Genomic DNA, 18,541 nt, shown 5'->3' on the forward strand with positions numbered 1-18,541 from the left:
GTGACAGAATGATCCTTGTTCGTTTGCAAGGCAAACCCCTCAGTATCACAGTAATCCAAGTCTATGCTCCAACCACTAACTCCAAAGAAGCTGAAGTTGAACAGTTCTATAAAGACGAATAAGACCTTCTAGAACTAACACTAAAAAAAAAAAAAAAAAAAAAAAAAGTCTTTTACATGATAGGGGAATGGAATGCAAAAGTAGGAAGTCAAGAGATACCCGGAGTAGCATGTAAGTTTGGCCTTAGAGTACAAAATGAAGCAAGGCAAAGGCTAACAGAGTTTTGCCAAGGAAATACTTTTATTATAGCAAAACCCCTCATCCAACAACAGAAATGATTTTATACATGGACATCACCAGTTGGTTGATATCAAAATTAGACTGTATTTTTTGTAGCTGAAGATTGAGAAACTCTATACAGTCAGCAAAAACAAGACCAGGACCTGACTGTGGATAAGATAATGAACTCCTTATTGCAAAATTCAGGCTTAAAGAAAGTAGGGAAAACCACAAGACCATTCAGGTATGATTTAAATCAGAACTGTTATAATTATACAGTGGAAGGGACTTCCCTGGTGTCTCAGATGGTAAAGCATCTGCCTACAATGTGGGAGACCCAGGTTTGATCCCTGGGTTGGGAAGATCCTCTGGAGAAGGAAATGGCAACCCACTCCAGTACTCTTGCTTGGAAAATCCCATGGACGGAAGAGACTGGTAGGTTACAGTCCATGGGGGTCCAAAGAGCCGGACACAATTGAGCAACTTCACTTCATACAGTGGAAGTGACAAATAGATTCAAGGGATTAGATCTGACAGACACAGTGCCTGAAGAACTATGGACAAAGGTTCATAACATTGATTAAGGTGTAGTGATCAAAATTATCCCCAAGAAAAAGAAATGCAAAAAGGCAAAATCGTTGTCTGGGGAGGCCTTAAAAATAGCTGAGAAAAGAAGAGAAGCTAAAGGCAACGGAGAAAAGGAAAGATACATCCATCTGGATGGACATTTCCACAAGAATAGCAAGGAGAGATAAGAAAGCCTTCCTCAGTGATCAGTGCAAAGAAATAGAGGGAAAAAATACAATGGGAAAGGCTAGAGACCTCTTCAAGAAAATTAAAGATACCAAAGGAATATTTCATGTGAAGATGGACACAATAAAGGACAGAAATTGTATGGACATAAAAGATGCAGAATATATTACAAAAAGGTGGCAAGAATACACAGAAGAATTATATAAAAACAATCTCAGTGACCCAGATAACCATGATGGTGTGATCACTCACCTAGAGCCAAACATCTTGGAGTGTGAAGTCAAGTGGACCTTATGAAGCATCACCACGAATAAAGCTAATGGAGGTGATGGAATTCCAGCAGAGCTTTTTCAAATCCTAAAAGATGATAGTATTAAGGTGCTTCACTCAATATGCCAGGAAATTTGGAAAATTCAGCAGTGACCACAAGACTGGAAAAGGTCAGTTTCCACTCCAATCTCAAAGAAAGGCAATGCCAAAGAATGTTCAAACTACCACACAATTTCAATCATCTCACATGCTAGCAGAATAATGCTCAAAATTCTCCAAGCTAGGCGTCAACAGTACATGAACTGAGAAATTCCATATGTAGAAGCTGGATTTAGAAAAGACAGAGGAACCAGAGACAAAATTGCCAACATCCATTGGATCATAGAAAAGGAAAGAATTCCAGAAAAACATCTACTTCTGCTTCGTTGACTAAGCTAAAGCCTTTGAATGTGTGTATCTCAACAATCTGTGAAAAATTCTTAAAGAAATGGGAATACCAGACCACCTTACCTGCCTCCTGAAAAATCTGTATGTAAGAAACAACAGTTAGAACCAGATAGAGAACAAAGGAGTACGTCAAGACTGTATATTGTCACCCTGCTTGTTTAACTTCTATGCAGAGTACAACATGTGAAATTCCCAGCTGGATGAAGCACAAGCTGGAATCAAGCTTTCTGGGAGAAATATCAATAACCTCAGACATACAGATGACACCACCCCTATGGTAGAAGGCAAAGAAGGACTAAAGAGTTTCTTGATGGAAGTGAGAGAGGAGAGAGAAGAAGCTGGTTTAAAACTCACCATTCAAAACACGAAGACCATGGCATCCAGTCCCATCACTTCTTGGCAAAATAGACAGGGAAACAATGAAGACAGTGAAAGACTTTATCTTCTTGGGCTCCAAAATCATTGCAGATGGTGACAGCAGCCATGAAATTAAAAGACACTTCCTGCTTGGAAGGAAAGCTATGACAAGCCTAGACAGCATATTAAAAAGCAGAGACATTACTTTGCGAACAAAGTTCTGTCTAGCCAACACTATAGTTTTTCCAGTAGTCATGTGTGGATGTGAGAGTTGGACCATAAAGAAAGGTGAGCACCAAAAAACTGATGCTTTTGAATTGTGGTGTTGGAGAAAACTCTTGAGAGTCCCTTGGACTGCAAGGAGATCAAACCAGACAATCCTAAATCAGTCTTGAATACTCAGTGGAAAGACTAATGCTAAAGCTGAAGCTACAATACTTTGGCCACCTGATGATCAAATAACTGACTCATGGAAAAGACCTCGATGCTAGGAAAAGTTGAAGTCAGCAGAAGTGGACGACAGAGGATGTGATGATTGAATGGCATCACTGAATCAATAGACATGAGTTTCATCAACCTCCAGGAGTTGGTGATGTACAGGGTGATGTACAGGTGATGTAAAGTCTGGTGTGCTGCAGTCTATGAGGTCACAAAGAGTTGGCTATTACTGAGTGCCTGAACTGAACTGACCTGACCTTTGTCCATCCCCCCACTTTCAATTTGTTTCTGTAGAACCGATGTGAGTCTCTTGTCAGCATCATATATACGGTTCTTATTTTCTCATTCATTCACTGTATTTCCTTCGATTGGAGCATTAGTCTATTTAAATTTATAATGATAATTATTTTTTTTAATCGATTAAGAAAAATATTTTTTACTGTTTTGAAAAAGTATAAACAAATTTCAAAAACCAGAAATTGTACAGGGAGAAAGCTCTACCCTGGTGGCTCAGTGGTAAAGAATTCGCCAACGCAGGAAACCCGTGTTCGATTCCTGGATGGAGAAGATCCCCTGGAGAAGGAAATGGCAACTCAACCATCTTTGCCTAGGAAATCACATGAACAGAGGAGCCTTGCCAGCTACAGTCCATAGGGTCACAAACAGTCCGATACGACTTAGCGACTAAGCAACAAAAATAGGGAGAAAAGCATGACTCCCATCCCAGTTTCTAACTCCCTTCTCAGAGGCAATTGCTGATTACTTATGGGTCCTTCCAGAGATACTGTAAATACGCACGTATCAAAATTCATTCTAAATAGTCAACAGTTACTGCAATAAAAATTAGTAAATATCTAGGCCCTTGTCAGCTTTTTGTTTTTACCGATTAGCTGTTAGAAAGGAATTCAAAACTACGCAAATGCCCCACCTCTTACCAGCTGACTGCCCTATGCCGCGCCGGGGATCTATAATGATTATTAAGTATGGAGTTATTATATGGTTACTTGTTTTCTGGTTGTTTCTACAGTTCTCTTTTGTTCTCTTCTTTTCTCTCTTGTGATATAATGACTATTTTTAGGTTTATATTTGAATTCCTGTCACATTTTTGTGTGTATTTCTTGTAAATTTTTGATGTGTGATTATCATGATGTTCATATATAAATATATAGCTGTATATATATGTACATATATAGACATACATATACACAGTTTTATATACTATATATATATATATATAATGATTAAATTGGTCATGTCAAGTTTAAATGCATTTTAACAACTGTGCGTTTTTACTCCCTCTGATGTTTAATGTCATTGACATCATTTGATACCTTTTATTTTTTGTATACCTAAACAATTTACTGTTTTCATAAAAGATTTAACTATTTTTGTCTTTAACCTTCCTACTAGGTTTATATGTGACTCAAAGTCATTCAAAGTGTTCGTTGCTCAGTTGTGTCTGACTCTCCAGGCAAGAATAATGGAGTGGGTTGCCATTCCCTTCTCCAGAAAAAAGTGAAAGTGAGAGTCACCCAGTTGTGTCCACCTCTTTGTGACCCCATGGACTATATAGTCGATGGAATTCTCCAGGCCAGAATACTGGAGTGGGTAACCTTTCCTCTTCTAAGGGATCTTTCCAACCCAAGGATTGAACCCAGGTCTCCTTGATGGCAGGTGGATTCTTTACCAGCTGAGCCACTATGGAAGCCTGAGAATACTAGAGTGGGTACCCTATCCTTTCTCCAGGGGATCTTCCCAACCTAAGAATCGCCCAGGATCTCCTGCATTGCAGGAAGATTCTTTAGCACCTGAGCTACCAGGGAAACCCCCCTTCTCTAGGCGATCTTTCCAATCCAGGGATAGGATCCTGGTCTCCTGAATTGTAGGTGGATTCTTTACCGCCTGAGCCACCAGGGAAGCCAAACTTATACGTGGTTAGTCTACTACTTTTAAGTTTTTTTGTGTTTTAAGTTTTTATGTTTACCTTTACTATTGAGATTTTTCTCTTTATACTTTTAATATTTCTCAGTCAATTAGTCAGTTCAGATGCTTCACACTCAAGGATGTCTGGCTCTAGGTGAGTGAAAATACACTTTTATTGTGACAATTCATATTTCTAATTGTGGTCTTTTCTACTTTGAGTTATCCCTTTAACATTCCTTGCAAAGCTGGTTTGGTGGTGCTGAACTATTTCAAGTTTTGCTTATCTGTAAATCTCCTTACCGCTCCTTCACATTTTGCTGATATCCCCTTTTAGGTAGAGTATTCTAGGCTGTACATATTTTTCCTTTCATCATTTTGAATACATCATGCCACTTCTTACCTGCAATGTTTCTGCCCAGAAGTCAGCTTCTTTTATTATGTGGATTCTTTTGTAATATGTTTTTCTCTGACTGATTTTAAAATTATCTGTTTATCTTTAATGTCAGCATTTAATTATGATGTGTCTTGGTTTCAGATTCTTTGGGTAGGTCTTACTTGGGATGCTCTGTGCTTCTGGAAGCCTGCCATTTGCTCCCATTACCAGCTTAGGGAAGTTTTCCGCTATTATTTCTTTAAATGAATTATCTGACCCTTTCTCTCTTCTTTTTATGGGGCCTCTATAATGTGAATGTTAGTAAACTTGGTGTTGTCCCAAAGGTCTCTTAAACTGTTTTTAAAATTATTTTTTCCTTTTTTTTTTCTTCAACTTTGGTAATTTTCACTACTCTGTCTTTGGTTTGATGATTTGTTATTCTGTATTATCAAATATGGCATTGAATTTTTCTTGTATATTTATTTTAGTTATTGTATTTTTCAGCTGTTTGGACTTTTTAATATTTTCTATCTCTTTGTTAAAAATATCACTATGTTCATGCATGTTCTTCTACGTTTAGTGAGCATCTCTGTGAAGAGTATCTTGAATTTCTTAACAAGTAGATTGCTTATCTCCACTTTGTTCAATTTTTTTCTAAGATTTTATAAGATTTTGTCTTGTTCCTTGTATCATATTCCTCTGTCTTCTTATTTTGTCTATTGGTCTGTTTATTTCTATATGTTAGATACGTCAGTTACATTTCCCATCATTGAGAAGTAATCTCAATGTAGAAGATGCCCCCTAGGGCCCAGCAGCATACCCACTTCTGGTCGGTGGAGTATGTGTTCTAGGGGCATGCCTATTTGAGCTGCATGGCCCCATCCATTGTGGTAGAGCTGACTACTGTGCATTCTCTTGTAGGCCAGACTAGCTCCCAGTCTGTTTGCTTGTCAAGTACTGCCTCATGACTCCTGGCCTGCTGAGAGAAGGGCAAAGTTTTGAAGTGGTTAGCTGCTCAGTCCAAGAGGGCTCTGAGCTGGTATCAGCTTGATGGTGGGTAGGTAGCCCCTGATCACTAATAATCTAGAGTGAGGACTCCAAAATATCACTTGCCAGCATCAATGTGCTGCAGTAGAATGAGCTCCCCCAAATGCCTGTGGCCTGGGTCTATATCTCCAAGGGGAAACTCTGTTGCCTCTGGCTTTTCTAGGAGGCTGTCCAAGTTCAGAGTGCCTGACCCAGAATCCTTTAAAATTACTGTCTCTTCACTGGGAGGGTTGAGATTTTGTGCATGCACTTTGAGAGTGGAGTCCTTGTTCCTATAGCCCCTCCTGCTCTCTGAGTACAAATTCAGCTAGCCTTCAACGACAGAAGTTCTAGGGACTCTTCTCTGATACAGGATGCCTAGGATCGGGAGCCTGCTATAGGGATTGGGATCTTTGCTGCTTGGGGAGAACCCCTGCAACTGTGATCACCTTCCCATTTGCGGGTTGCATACCTGGTGTCGTGGGTCTCAGCTACACTGTGTCTCTGTCCTTCCTCCCCATCTCTGTTGTGGTTTCTTCTTTATATCTCCAGTTGCAGAAATATCCTTCTGCTAGTCTTAAAATCATCCTGTAGATACTTACTCTGTAAATAGTTGTAGTTTTGGTATGCCTGCCGAAAGTGGTGAGTTAAGAATCTTCCTACTTGGCCGTCTTTACTACAAGTGTGCATACTTAGTTGCTCAGTCATGACTGACTCCTTGAAACCCCATGGACTATAGCCTGCCAGACTCCTCTGTCCAGTGTGATTCTCCAAGCAAGAATACTGGAGTGGGTTGCCATTTCCTACTCCAGAGGAATCTTCCCAATGCAGGGATTGAATCCATGTCTCTTACATTAGCAGGACCACTGAGTTACCTGGGAAGTATCTTCACCACACATATGCTGAAATTTTAAACAGAGTGGTCAGTATAACCTCATTAAGAAAGTACATTTAAGTGAACTTCTGACTGAAGTTTGGATTTAGCTATACCAGTATTTAGAAGAAAGCATCCCACACGGAAGGAATAACTAATACAGAGGTATTAGAAGAGTTATATGCAGAATGTAAGGAGACCAGTGAGTCAGGATCATCACAAGCTTTAGAGAGAATGGTAGAAGATGAGTTTGTAGAGAAATGGAAGGAACAAAGTCATATGGGATTTCGGCTTCCATCCTAAGACAAATGAAGAGACAGTGAGGATCGATACTCTGTTATCTTTTAATACATTAGCTTTACGTTATGTTGAAAATAGGAAGCAGCTGTATGTGACAGTTGGACTGTGGCGAAAGCTGAGCACCAAAGAACTGATGCCTTTGAACTGTGGTGTTGGAGAAGACTCTTGAGAGTCCCTTGGATTGCAAGGAGATCCAACCAGTCCATTCTGAAGGAGATCAGTCCTGGGTGTTCTTTAGAAGGAATGATGCTAAAGCTGAAACTCCAATACTTTGGTCACCTCATGCAAAGAGTTGACTCATTGGAAAAGACTCTATGCTGGGAGGGATTGGGGGCAGGAGGAAAAGGGATGACAGAGTATGAGATGGCTGGATGGCATCACCAACTTGATGGACCTGAGTTTGGGTGAACTCTGGGAATTAGTGATGGACAGGAAGGCCTGGCGTGCTGCAATTCATGCAAAGAGTCAGACACAACTGAGCAGATGAACTGAAGTGAACTGAACTGAAGGTTAAATGAAATCATAAAGTTGGTGTAATGATCTGATGAGATTAATGTCTTTATAAGAAGAGACACTGGAAAACTTGTCTCCTCGTTCCTCTCTGCCAGGTGAGCACACACTAAGAAAGCTATTTACTCTCTGTAAGCCATGGGGACCATTCTTGCCAGGAATCAAACTGAACTGGCTGACACATACACCTTGGGATTCTCAATCTCCAGAACGGTTAGAGAAAATATTTCCTTGTTTAAGCCACCTCAGTTCGGTTCAGTCGCTCAGTCATGTCCGACTTTTTGTGACCCCATGAATTTCAGCACGCCAGGCCTTCCTGTCCATTACCAACTCCTGGAGTTCACTGAGACTCATGTCCATCAAGTCAGTGATGCCATCCAGCCATCTCATCCTCTGTCGTCCCCTTCTCCTCCTACCCCCAATCCCTCCCAGCATCAGAGTCTTTTCCAATGAGTCAACTCTTTGCATGAGGTGGCCAAAGTACTGGAGTTTCAGCTTTAGCATCATTCCTTCCAAAGAAATGCCAGGGTTGATCTCCTTCAGAATGGACTGGTTGGATCTCCTGGCAGTCCAAGAGACTCTCAAGAGTCTTCTCCAACACCACAGTTCAAATGCATCAATTCTTTGGCACTCAGCTTTCTTCTCAGTCCAACTCTCACATCCATGCATGAATACTGGAAAACCATAGCCTTGACTGGATGGACCTTTGCTGGGAAAGTAATGTCTCTGCTTTTGAATATGCCACCTAAGTTGTTCATAACTTTCCTTCCAAGGAGTAAGCATCTTTTAATTTCATGGCTGCTGTCACCATCTGCAGTGATTTTGGAGCTACCCAAAATAAAATCTGACACTGTTTCCACTGTTTCCCTATCTATTTCCCATGAAGTGATAGGACCAGATGCCCACCTAGGTAACGATATTTTGTTATGACAGTCCAAGCAGACTAATACACTGTCTCTCCCACAGTACTTCTGATCCTTATATTTCTTAACTTTTTTCATACATTAATTTCTCCCAAAATACAATATAACTTATGTTCTTATTATGTCATCTGTTTAATTCCCCCCCCCACATGTGAATTCAATCTCCACAGGGCAGAAATTTTTTTGTTGTTGTTGTTATTACCCCATATATTCTATGGAGGTTACTTGATACATTTTTGTTAAGTGAATGAAAGGGGAGTTCGGACTGACAGGTATGATCAACAGTTAATTTATATATTAATCTTGATGTAATTATTTCAGACATTATGTTAAAAAAAGAAATTTAATGTAAAATGTAAAAAAAATACTTCCTCACAAAGCTATATATTAATATAATAATATTCTCTAAGCCATAGCTATTTCTTTGCATTGATTGCTGAGGAAGGCTTTCTTATCTCTCCTTGCTATTCTTTGGAACTCTGCATTCAGATGCTTATATCTTTTCTTATCTCCTTTGCTTTTCGGTTCTCTCCTTTTCAAAGCCATTTGTAAGGCCCCCTCAGACAGCCATTTTGCTTTTTTGCATTTCTTTTCCATGAGGATGGTCTTGATCACTGTCTCCTATACAATGTCACGAACCTCTGTCCATAGTTCATCAGGCACTCTGTCTATCAGATCTAGTCCCTTAAATCTATTTCTCACTTACACTGTATAAACATAAGGGACTTGATTTAGATCCTACCTGAATATTCTAATGGTTTTCCCTACTTTCTTCAATTTAAGTCTGAATTTGGCAATAAGGAGTTCATGATCTGAGCCACAGTCAGCTCCTAGTCTTGTTTTAGTTGACTGTATAGAGCTTCTCCATCTTTGGCTGCAAAGAATATAATCAATCTGATTTTGATGTTGACCATCTGGTATTGTCCATGTGTAAAGTCTTCTCTTGTTTTCTTGGAAAAGGGTGTTTGCTATGACCAGTGTGTTCTCTTGGCAAAACTCTTTTAGCCTTTGCCCTGCTTCATTCTGTACTCCAAGGCCAAATTTGCCTGTTACTCCAGGTGTTTCTTGACTTCCTACTTTTGCATTCCAGTCCCCTATAATGAAAAGGACATCTTTTTTGGGTGTTAGTTCTAAAAGGTCTTGTAGGTCTTCATAGAATCATTCAACTTCTGCTTCTTCAGCATTACTGATTGGAGCATAGGCTTGGATTACTGTGATATTGAATGGTTTGCCTTGGAGATGAACAGAGATCGTTTTTGAGATTACATCCAAGTACTGCATTTTGGACTCTGTTTTTGACCATGATGGCTACTCCATTTCTTCTAAGGGATTCCTGCCCCCAGTAGTAGATATAATGGTCATCTGAGTTAAATTCACACATTCCAGTCCATTTTAGTTCACTGATTCCTAGATTGTCAATGTTCATTCTTGCCATCTCCTGTTTGACCACTTGCAATTTGCCTTGATTCATGTACCTGATATTCCAGGTTCCTATGCAATATTGCTCTTTACAGCATCAGACCTTGCTTCTATCACCAGTCACATCCACAAATGAGTATTGTTTTTGCTTTGGCTCCATCCTTTCATTCTTTCTGGAGTTATTTCTCCACTGATTTCCAGTAGCATATTGGGCACTTACTGACCTGGGGAGTTCCTCTTTCAGTATCCTATCATTTTGCCTTTTTATACTGTTCATGGGGTTTTCAAGGCAAGAATACTGAAGTGTTTTGCCATTTCCTTCTCCAGTGGACCACATTCTGTCAGACCTCAGCACTGTGACCTGTCCATCTTAGGTGGCCCCACTTGGTATAGCTTAGTTTCATTGAGTTAGACAAGGCTGTGGTTCGTATGATCAGAAGACAATGCCAAAGAATGCTCAAACTACCGCACAATTGCACTCATCTCACATGCTAGTGAAGTAATGCTTAAAATTCTCCAAGCCAGACTTCAGCAATACATGAACTGTGAACTTCCAGATGTTCAAGCTGATTTTAGAAAAGGTAGAGGAACCAGAGATCAAATCTCCAACAACCACTGGATCATCAAAAAAGCAAGAGAGTTCCAGAAAAACATCTATTTCTGCTTTATTGACTAAACAAAAGGTTTGACTGTGTGGAACACAATAAACTGTGGACAGTTCTGAAGGAAATGGGAATACCAGACCACCTGACCTACCTCCTGAGAAACCTGTATGCAGGTCAGGAAGAAACAGTTAGAACTGGACAAGGAACAACAGACTGGTTCCAAACTGGAAAAGGAGTACGTTAAGGCTGTATATTGTCACCCTGCTTATTTAAATTATATGCAGAGTACATCATGAGAAATGCTGGGCTGGAAGAACCACAAGCTGAAATCAAGATTGCCTGGAGAAATATCAATAATCTCGGATATGCAGATGACACCACCCTTACGGCAGAAAGTGAATAGGAACTAAAAAGCCTCTTGATGAAAGTGAAACATGAGAATGAAAAACTTGACTTAAAGCTCAACATTCAAAAAACTATGATCATTGCATCTGGTCCCATCACTTCATGGCAAATAGATGGGGAAACAGTGGAAACAGTGTCAGACTTTTTGTGGGGGCTCCAAAAATCACTGCAGATGGTTACTGTACCTACGAAATTAAAAGACACTTACTCTTTGGAAGAAAAGTTATGACCAACCTAGACAGCATATTTAAAAGTAGAGACATTACTTTGCCAACAAAGGTCTGTCTAGTCAAGGCTATAGTTTTTCCAGTAGTCATGTATGGATTGAGATTGGACTGTGAAGAAAGCTGAGCGATGAAGAATTTATTCTTTTGAACTGTGATGTTGGAGAAGACTTTTGAGAGTCCCTTGGACTGCAAGGAGATCCAACCAGTCCATCCTAAAGGAGATCAGTCCTGGGTGTTCATTGGAAGGACTGATGCTGAAAGTGAAACTTCAATACTTTGGCCACCTCATGCGAAGAGTTGACCCATTGGAAAAGACCCTGATGCTGGGAGGGGTTGGGGGTAGGAGGAGAAGGGGACAACAGAGGATAAGATGGCTGGATGGCATCACCAACTGGATGGACATGAGTTTGGGTAATCTCCAGTAGTTGGTGATGGACAGGGAGGTCTGGCATGCAGTGGTTCTTGGGGTCGCAAAGAGTCGGACTTGACTGAGCAACTGAACTGAACTGAAGCCATAGCTATAGGTTTTAAAAATGCCTACTCCCATTCTGCCTGAAATGCAGGAGACCTGGTTTTGATCCCTGGGTTGAGAAGATCCCCTGGAGAAGGGAATGGCTACTCACTCCATGATTTTGCCTGGAGAATCCCATTGACAGAGGAGCCTAGAGGAGCAATTCAGGGGATCACAAAGAGTTGGACATCACTGAGCAACCAACCAACACACACACAGTCCCTTTCTACATTCTCTCCATCATCCTTAATCTAATTCCTCTTTAAAAAGGAAAAAAAAAATAGAATTCTAAATTCTTGGCTACTTGTAAGGATTATAATAATTGTAAAGAAGATAAATGTGAGTTGAAAGTATTAATATTTTGATGAAGTAACATACAATATGAAATAGAATAGAAACTTTTTAAGATACAATTTGGATTTTGATTTCAAAATGAATATTGTGGAGATTTAAGATAATGAAGAATGTATACCAAGGTAGTATTTTAAATCCTTGTAGGTATCTTTCTATAGTCTTTCTGGAAATCTGGAGGCAAGTTGTTTTCAAAGAAAACATTCTGCTTCAGAAAGAACATAAAGAACTTTGGTGGAGGACTGCATGTTGATCCAAGGAGGAAAAGTGGTTAAAATGTTTTCCTACTAAAAGAATTGCATCTAAAGATAAATTAAATTAAAATTAAATTAAACTAAACTAAATAAACATGTTTTGTTGATAAATGTAACCACATTCAGTGGAAATTATCCACAGAGAGAAGACATATCCATTGATTGAAGAATAGTTAAGAAAAATATTTAAATTAAGTAAATAATGGCCCATCAGTTCTATGATTACAGATGATTCGCCATTCTTAATTAAACATGGTCATAAAAACTTGCAAAACGTGGTCATAAAAATAGCAAATACTGTTCAGTAATATGAACAAGAAACTTAGGTGTTCAAATAAGAAGCTGCTTGCTTGAAGAGAAAAGGGGATCTGCAAATACGATTATCTATTTCTTATGATTTTTATACTTTCTTCCAAATGAATAAATGGCCCCATTCACAGTCACTTGTTTTGAGTCTTATTTTTGGGTGGCCAGCATTGATAAGTTAATTCCAGATGTGCTTGGTCCATGTACAATTCATTACTTCATTTGTCAAAAATTAGAAACTTACTATTCTTTATATTCATGCTGGCATATAAAGGAAACTTAAGAGCTTTTAAAATGCTAGCTTATGCATTACATTAACATCTTTAGTGTTCAGACTGCAGAACTAAATCTTTTTTTCCCTAACATATATTTCTGCACTAAAGCATGTGCTTGTGTGTGTGCCCAGTCACTTCAGTTGTGTCCAACTCTTTGTGACCCTATGGACTATAGCTTGTCAGGCTTTTCTGTCCACAGATTCTCCAGGCAAGAATACTGGAGTGGGTTGCCAAGTCTTCCTCCAGGAAATCTTCCCAGGGATAGAACCTGGGTCTCCTGCATTTCAGGCAGATTATTTACCACTGAGCCACCAGGAAAGCTCATATTAGGACATCTCTACTGAAATTGATTTGGGTTAGATGATAACTATGAAAGCAAAAGAGCTGCTGCCCCAGTGAAGATGATGTAGCCCCCAAAGAATTTCTTTTGTTAACACAGGCAATGAGTTTGCACTAGAAGCAGAACTCAAGAAACATTTAAAACAGCTGCTTTAGAGTAGAAGTCCCTGACATTTTTGGCACAAGGGATTGGTTTTGTGGAAGATAATTTTTCCATGGACCAGGCAGTAATGCAAATGATGAGAAGTGTCAGATGAAGCTTCACTAGCCTGTCACGCACCTCCTGCTAACAGGCTAACAGTACTGGTCCCCAGCCCAGGAGTTGGGGACTCCTGCTGTAAAGCACGGAAGAGTTGACAACTGCCCCTTGGCTTGCCTGGTGGATGGCAATACCTTTACCATAGCTGCAAGAGATGCTGAGTTTTAGAGAAATGTGTGAGGTGAGGAGACACCTTGCTAGAGAATGATTTGATATTACTATCAAGATCAAAATCAATAAAATCAATCCTATAAAATCAATCATTTATAGGAATACACTTTTGAAAAGTATGTTTACTTATAAATGCAGTACAACTCGATTTTTTTAAAGCACTTACTGAACTGATTTTGCTTTTGTATTCTTTTTAGTGTTGCCTTTTATTTAATTTATTTTTTAAAAAATTATTTTAATTGGAGGTTAGTTACTTTACAATATTGTGGTGGTTTTTGCCATACATTCACATGAATCAGCCATGGGTGTACATGTGTTCCCCATCTGACTTTCCCTCCCACTTCCCTCCCCATTCCATCTGTCAGGGTCATCTCAGTGCACTGTCTTTGAGTATCCTGTTTCATGCATCAAACTTTGACTGGTCATCTATTTCACATATGGCATTATACATGTTTCAATGTTGTTCTCTCAAATCATCCTACCCTCACGTTCTCCCACAGAGTCCAACAGTCTGTTCTTTACATCTGTGTCTCTTTTGCTGTCTTGCATATAGGGTCATCATTACCACCATCTTGCTAAATTCCATATGTATATATTAATATACTGTATTGGTGTTTTTCTTTCTGACTTACTTTGCTCTGTGTAATAGGCTCCAATTTCATATACCTCATTAGAACTGATTCAAATGTATTCTTTTTAATGGCTGAGTAATACTCCATTGTGTATATGTACCACAGCTTTCTTATCCATTCATCTGCCGATGGACATCTAGGTTGCTTCCATGTCCTGGCTCTTCTAAACAGTGCTGTGATGAACACTGGGGACATGTGTCTCTTTCAATTCTGGTTTCCTCAGTGTGTATGCCCAGCAGAGGGATTGCTGGGTCGTATGGCAGTTTTATTTCCAGCTTTTTAAGGAATCTCCATACTGTTCTCCACAGTGGCTGTACTAGTTTGCATTCCCACCAACAGGGTAAGAGGGTTCCCTTGTCTCTGCACCCTCTCCCGCATTTACTGAAGTGATTTGAAAAAGAGCTCTCTATTCAAATATAGGGCTTTCCCTGGTGGCTCAGTGGAAAAGAATCCACCTGTCAGTGCAGGAGACAATCTCTGGTTTGGGAAGATCCCCTAGAGAAGAAAATGGCAACCCACTCCAGTATTCTTGCCTGAGGCATCTCACGGAGAGAGGAGCCTGGTCGGCTGTAGTCCACAGGGTTGCAAAGAGTCAAATATGACTTAATGACTAAAACAGTGACAATTCAAATATATTTCCAATGTTCAAATTAATTAGATAAGAATGCAACTTTACATCAGGGACTTTTAAAATAAGTAAACAAACCCGAAATAGCATTTAATCAAAACAATTAAACCCTCTACACGTACAGAAATACACACCATTCCATGGTTTTTCCTTAGTTTATGCCTCCAAATTCAAAGTTTATATATTTTACATATGTATATATATACATAATATATACACATATCTATATATCCATTATCTATCATTGTCTGTCTATCTGTGTGTTGTGCTGTGCTCAGATGCTCACTTGTGTCCAACCCTTGGTAATCCCATGGACTGTAGCCCTCCAGGCTTCTCTGTCCTTGGGATTTTTCTGGAAAGAATACTGGAGTGGGTTGCCATTTCTTTCTCTGGGGCATCTTCCTGACCCAGGGATCAAACATACATCTCTTACATCTTCTTCATTGGCAGGTAGATTCTTTACCCCTAGCACCACCTGGGAAGCCCTCTATCTATCTATCAAACAAGAAAAAGTATAAACAGTTGAATAAAGTTATGTAAGAAATCAAGGAATATGAGTAACTAAGAAACTATGGAAGATGAGATATCCAGGATAGCTGTACCATGTGTTAAGAAACACAAGAACATGGGTATGGGGTAAGCAAGGAGACACATGTACATAGTGCCATGTACCACAAGGGAAATGTCCCAGGAAACAAGGTTTTTAGGCAGTGTGGTGAGGGTGGGCAGAAAGCACAGCCACAGGCAAGAGAGTGAGTTTGATGAATGCACAACACAAGATTTGAAGGAAGATGACTCCATTTCCCAACAGCAGACCAAAATGTTAGGGCTCTCACACTTAGGATGACTTGGGAGCATCCTATAAATGAAGGCTATAAGAATTCTTGTATAAACCTGTTCATGTGGTCTGAATTTGCGTCCTTTCCAGAATCATCTACCAAACATAGAGATTTCCTCAATTTCTTGGCTTTATATTTGCATCTCAGTATTAAAATGGAACCAGGAATGAAGCTGATACCCACAATTTTATACATTATTTATATTATAAAACAAATTTGTACACATGTATAGTACACTATAATGATAATTATACTGAATTTTATGAATTACTATAGGAACCCAATATCAAGAAAAACTTGAATCATATTGATATTTTGCATTTGGATGAATGTATTTGCCCCTAGATTACAAGTTTAACGCTGTCAGGAAGCATTTAACAGGAGGCTTCCTGTGTGCTGTTTTGGATCTATCAGGAATTCTTTGCTCCTTATTAATTCATGAATACTCAGGAATTAAGAGGAGAGGCAAGCCTTTCCTGGGGGCTGAAGAATCCAGGCATTTCCTTCATTAGGTTTTCTATACAGTGATAAGTACCCTCTTCCTTCTTGTGAACCATATGGTAAAAGTTATTGTTTACAACTCTCTCTCTCTGTAATATGGGTCACCTATGTTTTGTAAATCTGGAATTTTAATCTTTATCTTTACTGAGAATAACTACCTTGTAAAACAGCATATATACCCACACCATGGTGATTAAAACACCTTTGCTCCATCAGAGCTCTGGTCCCCGCGTTTTTCCTTCTCTCTCTCTCTCTCTCTCTCTCTCTCTCTCTCTTTCTCTCTCCTTTTCTTTTTCAGGCTGATCTCCTGGAGCGCAGAGGCTCTCTGAGTTCACTTTCCTGCCCAGGCTTCTAAGACCCTCTCAAGAAGGTGCTCTGTGCCCTCGCCCCATCAAGAGGATGCCTGAGGCCTTTGTGAACAGAGCAAGCCCCATGCAGGGGCTTTATTGGCTTTCTGTGTAAACCAAGGTATATCAGCCTCTTTCTCTCCTTTACTTTCTTATCGTTGACTCTGGACCACCAGGTTCTGGTCCATTAAAGGACCTCAACATAACACAAAACAAGTTTCTGCTCAAATTTAATTTAAGCAATGAAATGGACCAATTTACTTCTATAACATTCGGATTAATGGAGTTTTACGGTTACTGCACTGAGATATTTTATTGATTTTATATTTCACTTCTATGTAGGTAAATCAGTTTTATATTTAGATAGAAAATAAAGTCACAAATTCATTCTCAGTATGGACAACTGCTTCTGAAGATTACATTTTATAGATACTGCTTGCTTTTCAAATATCAACATGTTAAATAGGTAATAACTATCAAGTGAGTGTAATTTCACATATCCCTGCAGATAGCCACATTTAGAGAGGGAAAGGAAGTTTAGTTATAACATGAAAAGAAAGCCATCAGGGGAAAATTATTTTTAAAATAATGCAATTATAATGCAAATAAACTTAGAAGTAAGCATTAAAATGCTATATTATTTTAAATAATGTAATTTTATGTTAGATTTTATTTTTATAAATAAAATGGGTGTGTGACTCTAAAGGCATAGAGCAAGGAACTGGAGTAATGGAGCAGTTCTGTATCTGACTGTCTTGGTGGAGGTTTGAATCTATATAATATAACTTCATGTAATTTTATGAAACTATTCACTAAAAAAATTGTACATAAAACCTGGTGAAATTTGAATATGATCTGCGGTTTATAGCATTGTATCAATGTCAATTTCCTGATTTGATCGTTGTACCATTGTTAGGTAGAATAACTTGGGGAAATTGAGAGATGGCCCCACAGAAAATCTTTGTATTATTTTTTGCAGCATTTACATGAGTTTAACGTTGCTTCAATAAAGAAACAAAAATAAATAATGTGGTCCTTCCTTGGGAAACAAGGAGAAGAAAACAAAGTGGCTTTATAAAAAGAAGCAAACAATGGTTAAGATTGTCATGCGCGCCTGCATGCAAAGTGGCTTCAGTCGTGTCCAACTCTTGGTGACCTAGGACTGTAGTCCGCCAGGCTCCTCTGTCTGTGGGATTCTCCAGGCAAGAATACTAGAGTGGGTTGCCGTGTCCTTCTCTAGTGTAATATTGTCATAAATAATAAAATTTCCAAAATCCAAAATAATCCTGCTGGGATTGTTAGCAAATACGGCTCATGACATTGGAAGCTGCTCTGTCTGTGTCTGATGTTGTCTTAGAGCCTCTTACCTGTTTTTACCGTTTGCCAGCCCAGGGAGAAGGGGCTACGAGCCTGAAGGTTGTAGGAAGAGATAGGGCTGTGGTTGTCAGCGGCTGGACTCCAGGAGAGTGTGGCTGTGCTTTCGGTGATTTCCTCCACAATCACTATCCCTGGTGGGCCTGGGGGACCTTTAGGTAAAAGAGAAGGGAAAAAGTTAAGGTCAAGCCATGATGAGGAGCCATGAGATATTGTATTTCCAATAAGGACCCAATCAAACTAGTAAAGCATTTTAATAAAATACATATTTAGTAATGAACGTTGCCAGTAAAAGAGATGGGTTGCAAGTTGATTTCCATGATTTCTGAGGATAATTCAATTATAGATTTTTTTCACAATACTTTGTCCTTGGATTCAACCATCAGTTAACATTTTTTATAGACATGCAAAAAAATAATTAAAAACGAATATAAGGACTTGAATGTCAGTAGCTGCTATGACTGCTGAAATCAATCACAGCTTACAGAGGCAGTGACAGGGTAAGAGCCAATGCTACTAGAAACAGAAATGACCCCATCATTACCACAAAGTTACAGGGCCTAACTTTCAGCCAACCTACAGTGTACAGATGGTGTGAATGTACTTACCAAGCAGCTTAAACTCT

General features: G+C 39.2%; 1 protein-coding gene across 1 annotated transcript in view; it reads right to left on the minus strand.

Moving 5' to 3' along the window:
- The window catches only part of CNTN5 (contactin 5), a 642,146-nt gene that overhangs the window by 98,513 nt on the left and 525,092 nt on the right, over positions 1-18,541 (minus strand). Inside the window, exon 14 of the mRNA XM_069553671.2 lies at positions 17,910-18,068. Within this exon, the coding sequence (XP_069409772.2) occupies positions 17,910-18,068 (159 nt within the window). The remainder of the gene's footprint in view (positions 1-17,909; positions 18,069-18,541) is intronic.

This window comes from Ovis canadensis, chromosome 15 (assembly GCF_042477335.2).
Source record: "Ovis canadensis isolate MfBH-ARS-UI-01 breed Bighorn chromosome 15, ARS-UI_OviCan_v2, whole genome shotgun sequence".
NCBI lineage: Eukaryota > Metazoa > Chordata > Mammalia > Artiodactyla > Bovidae > Ovis > Ovis canadensis.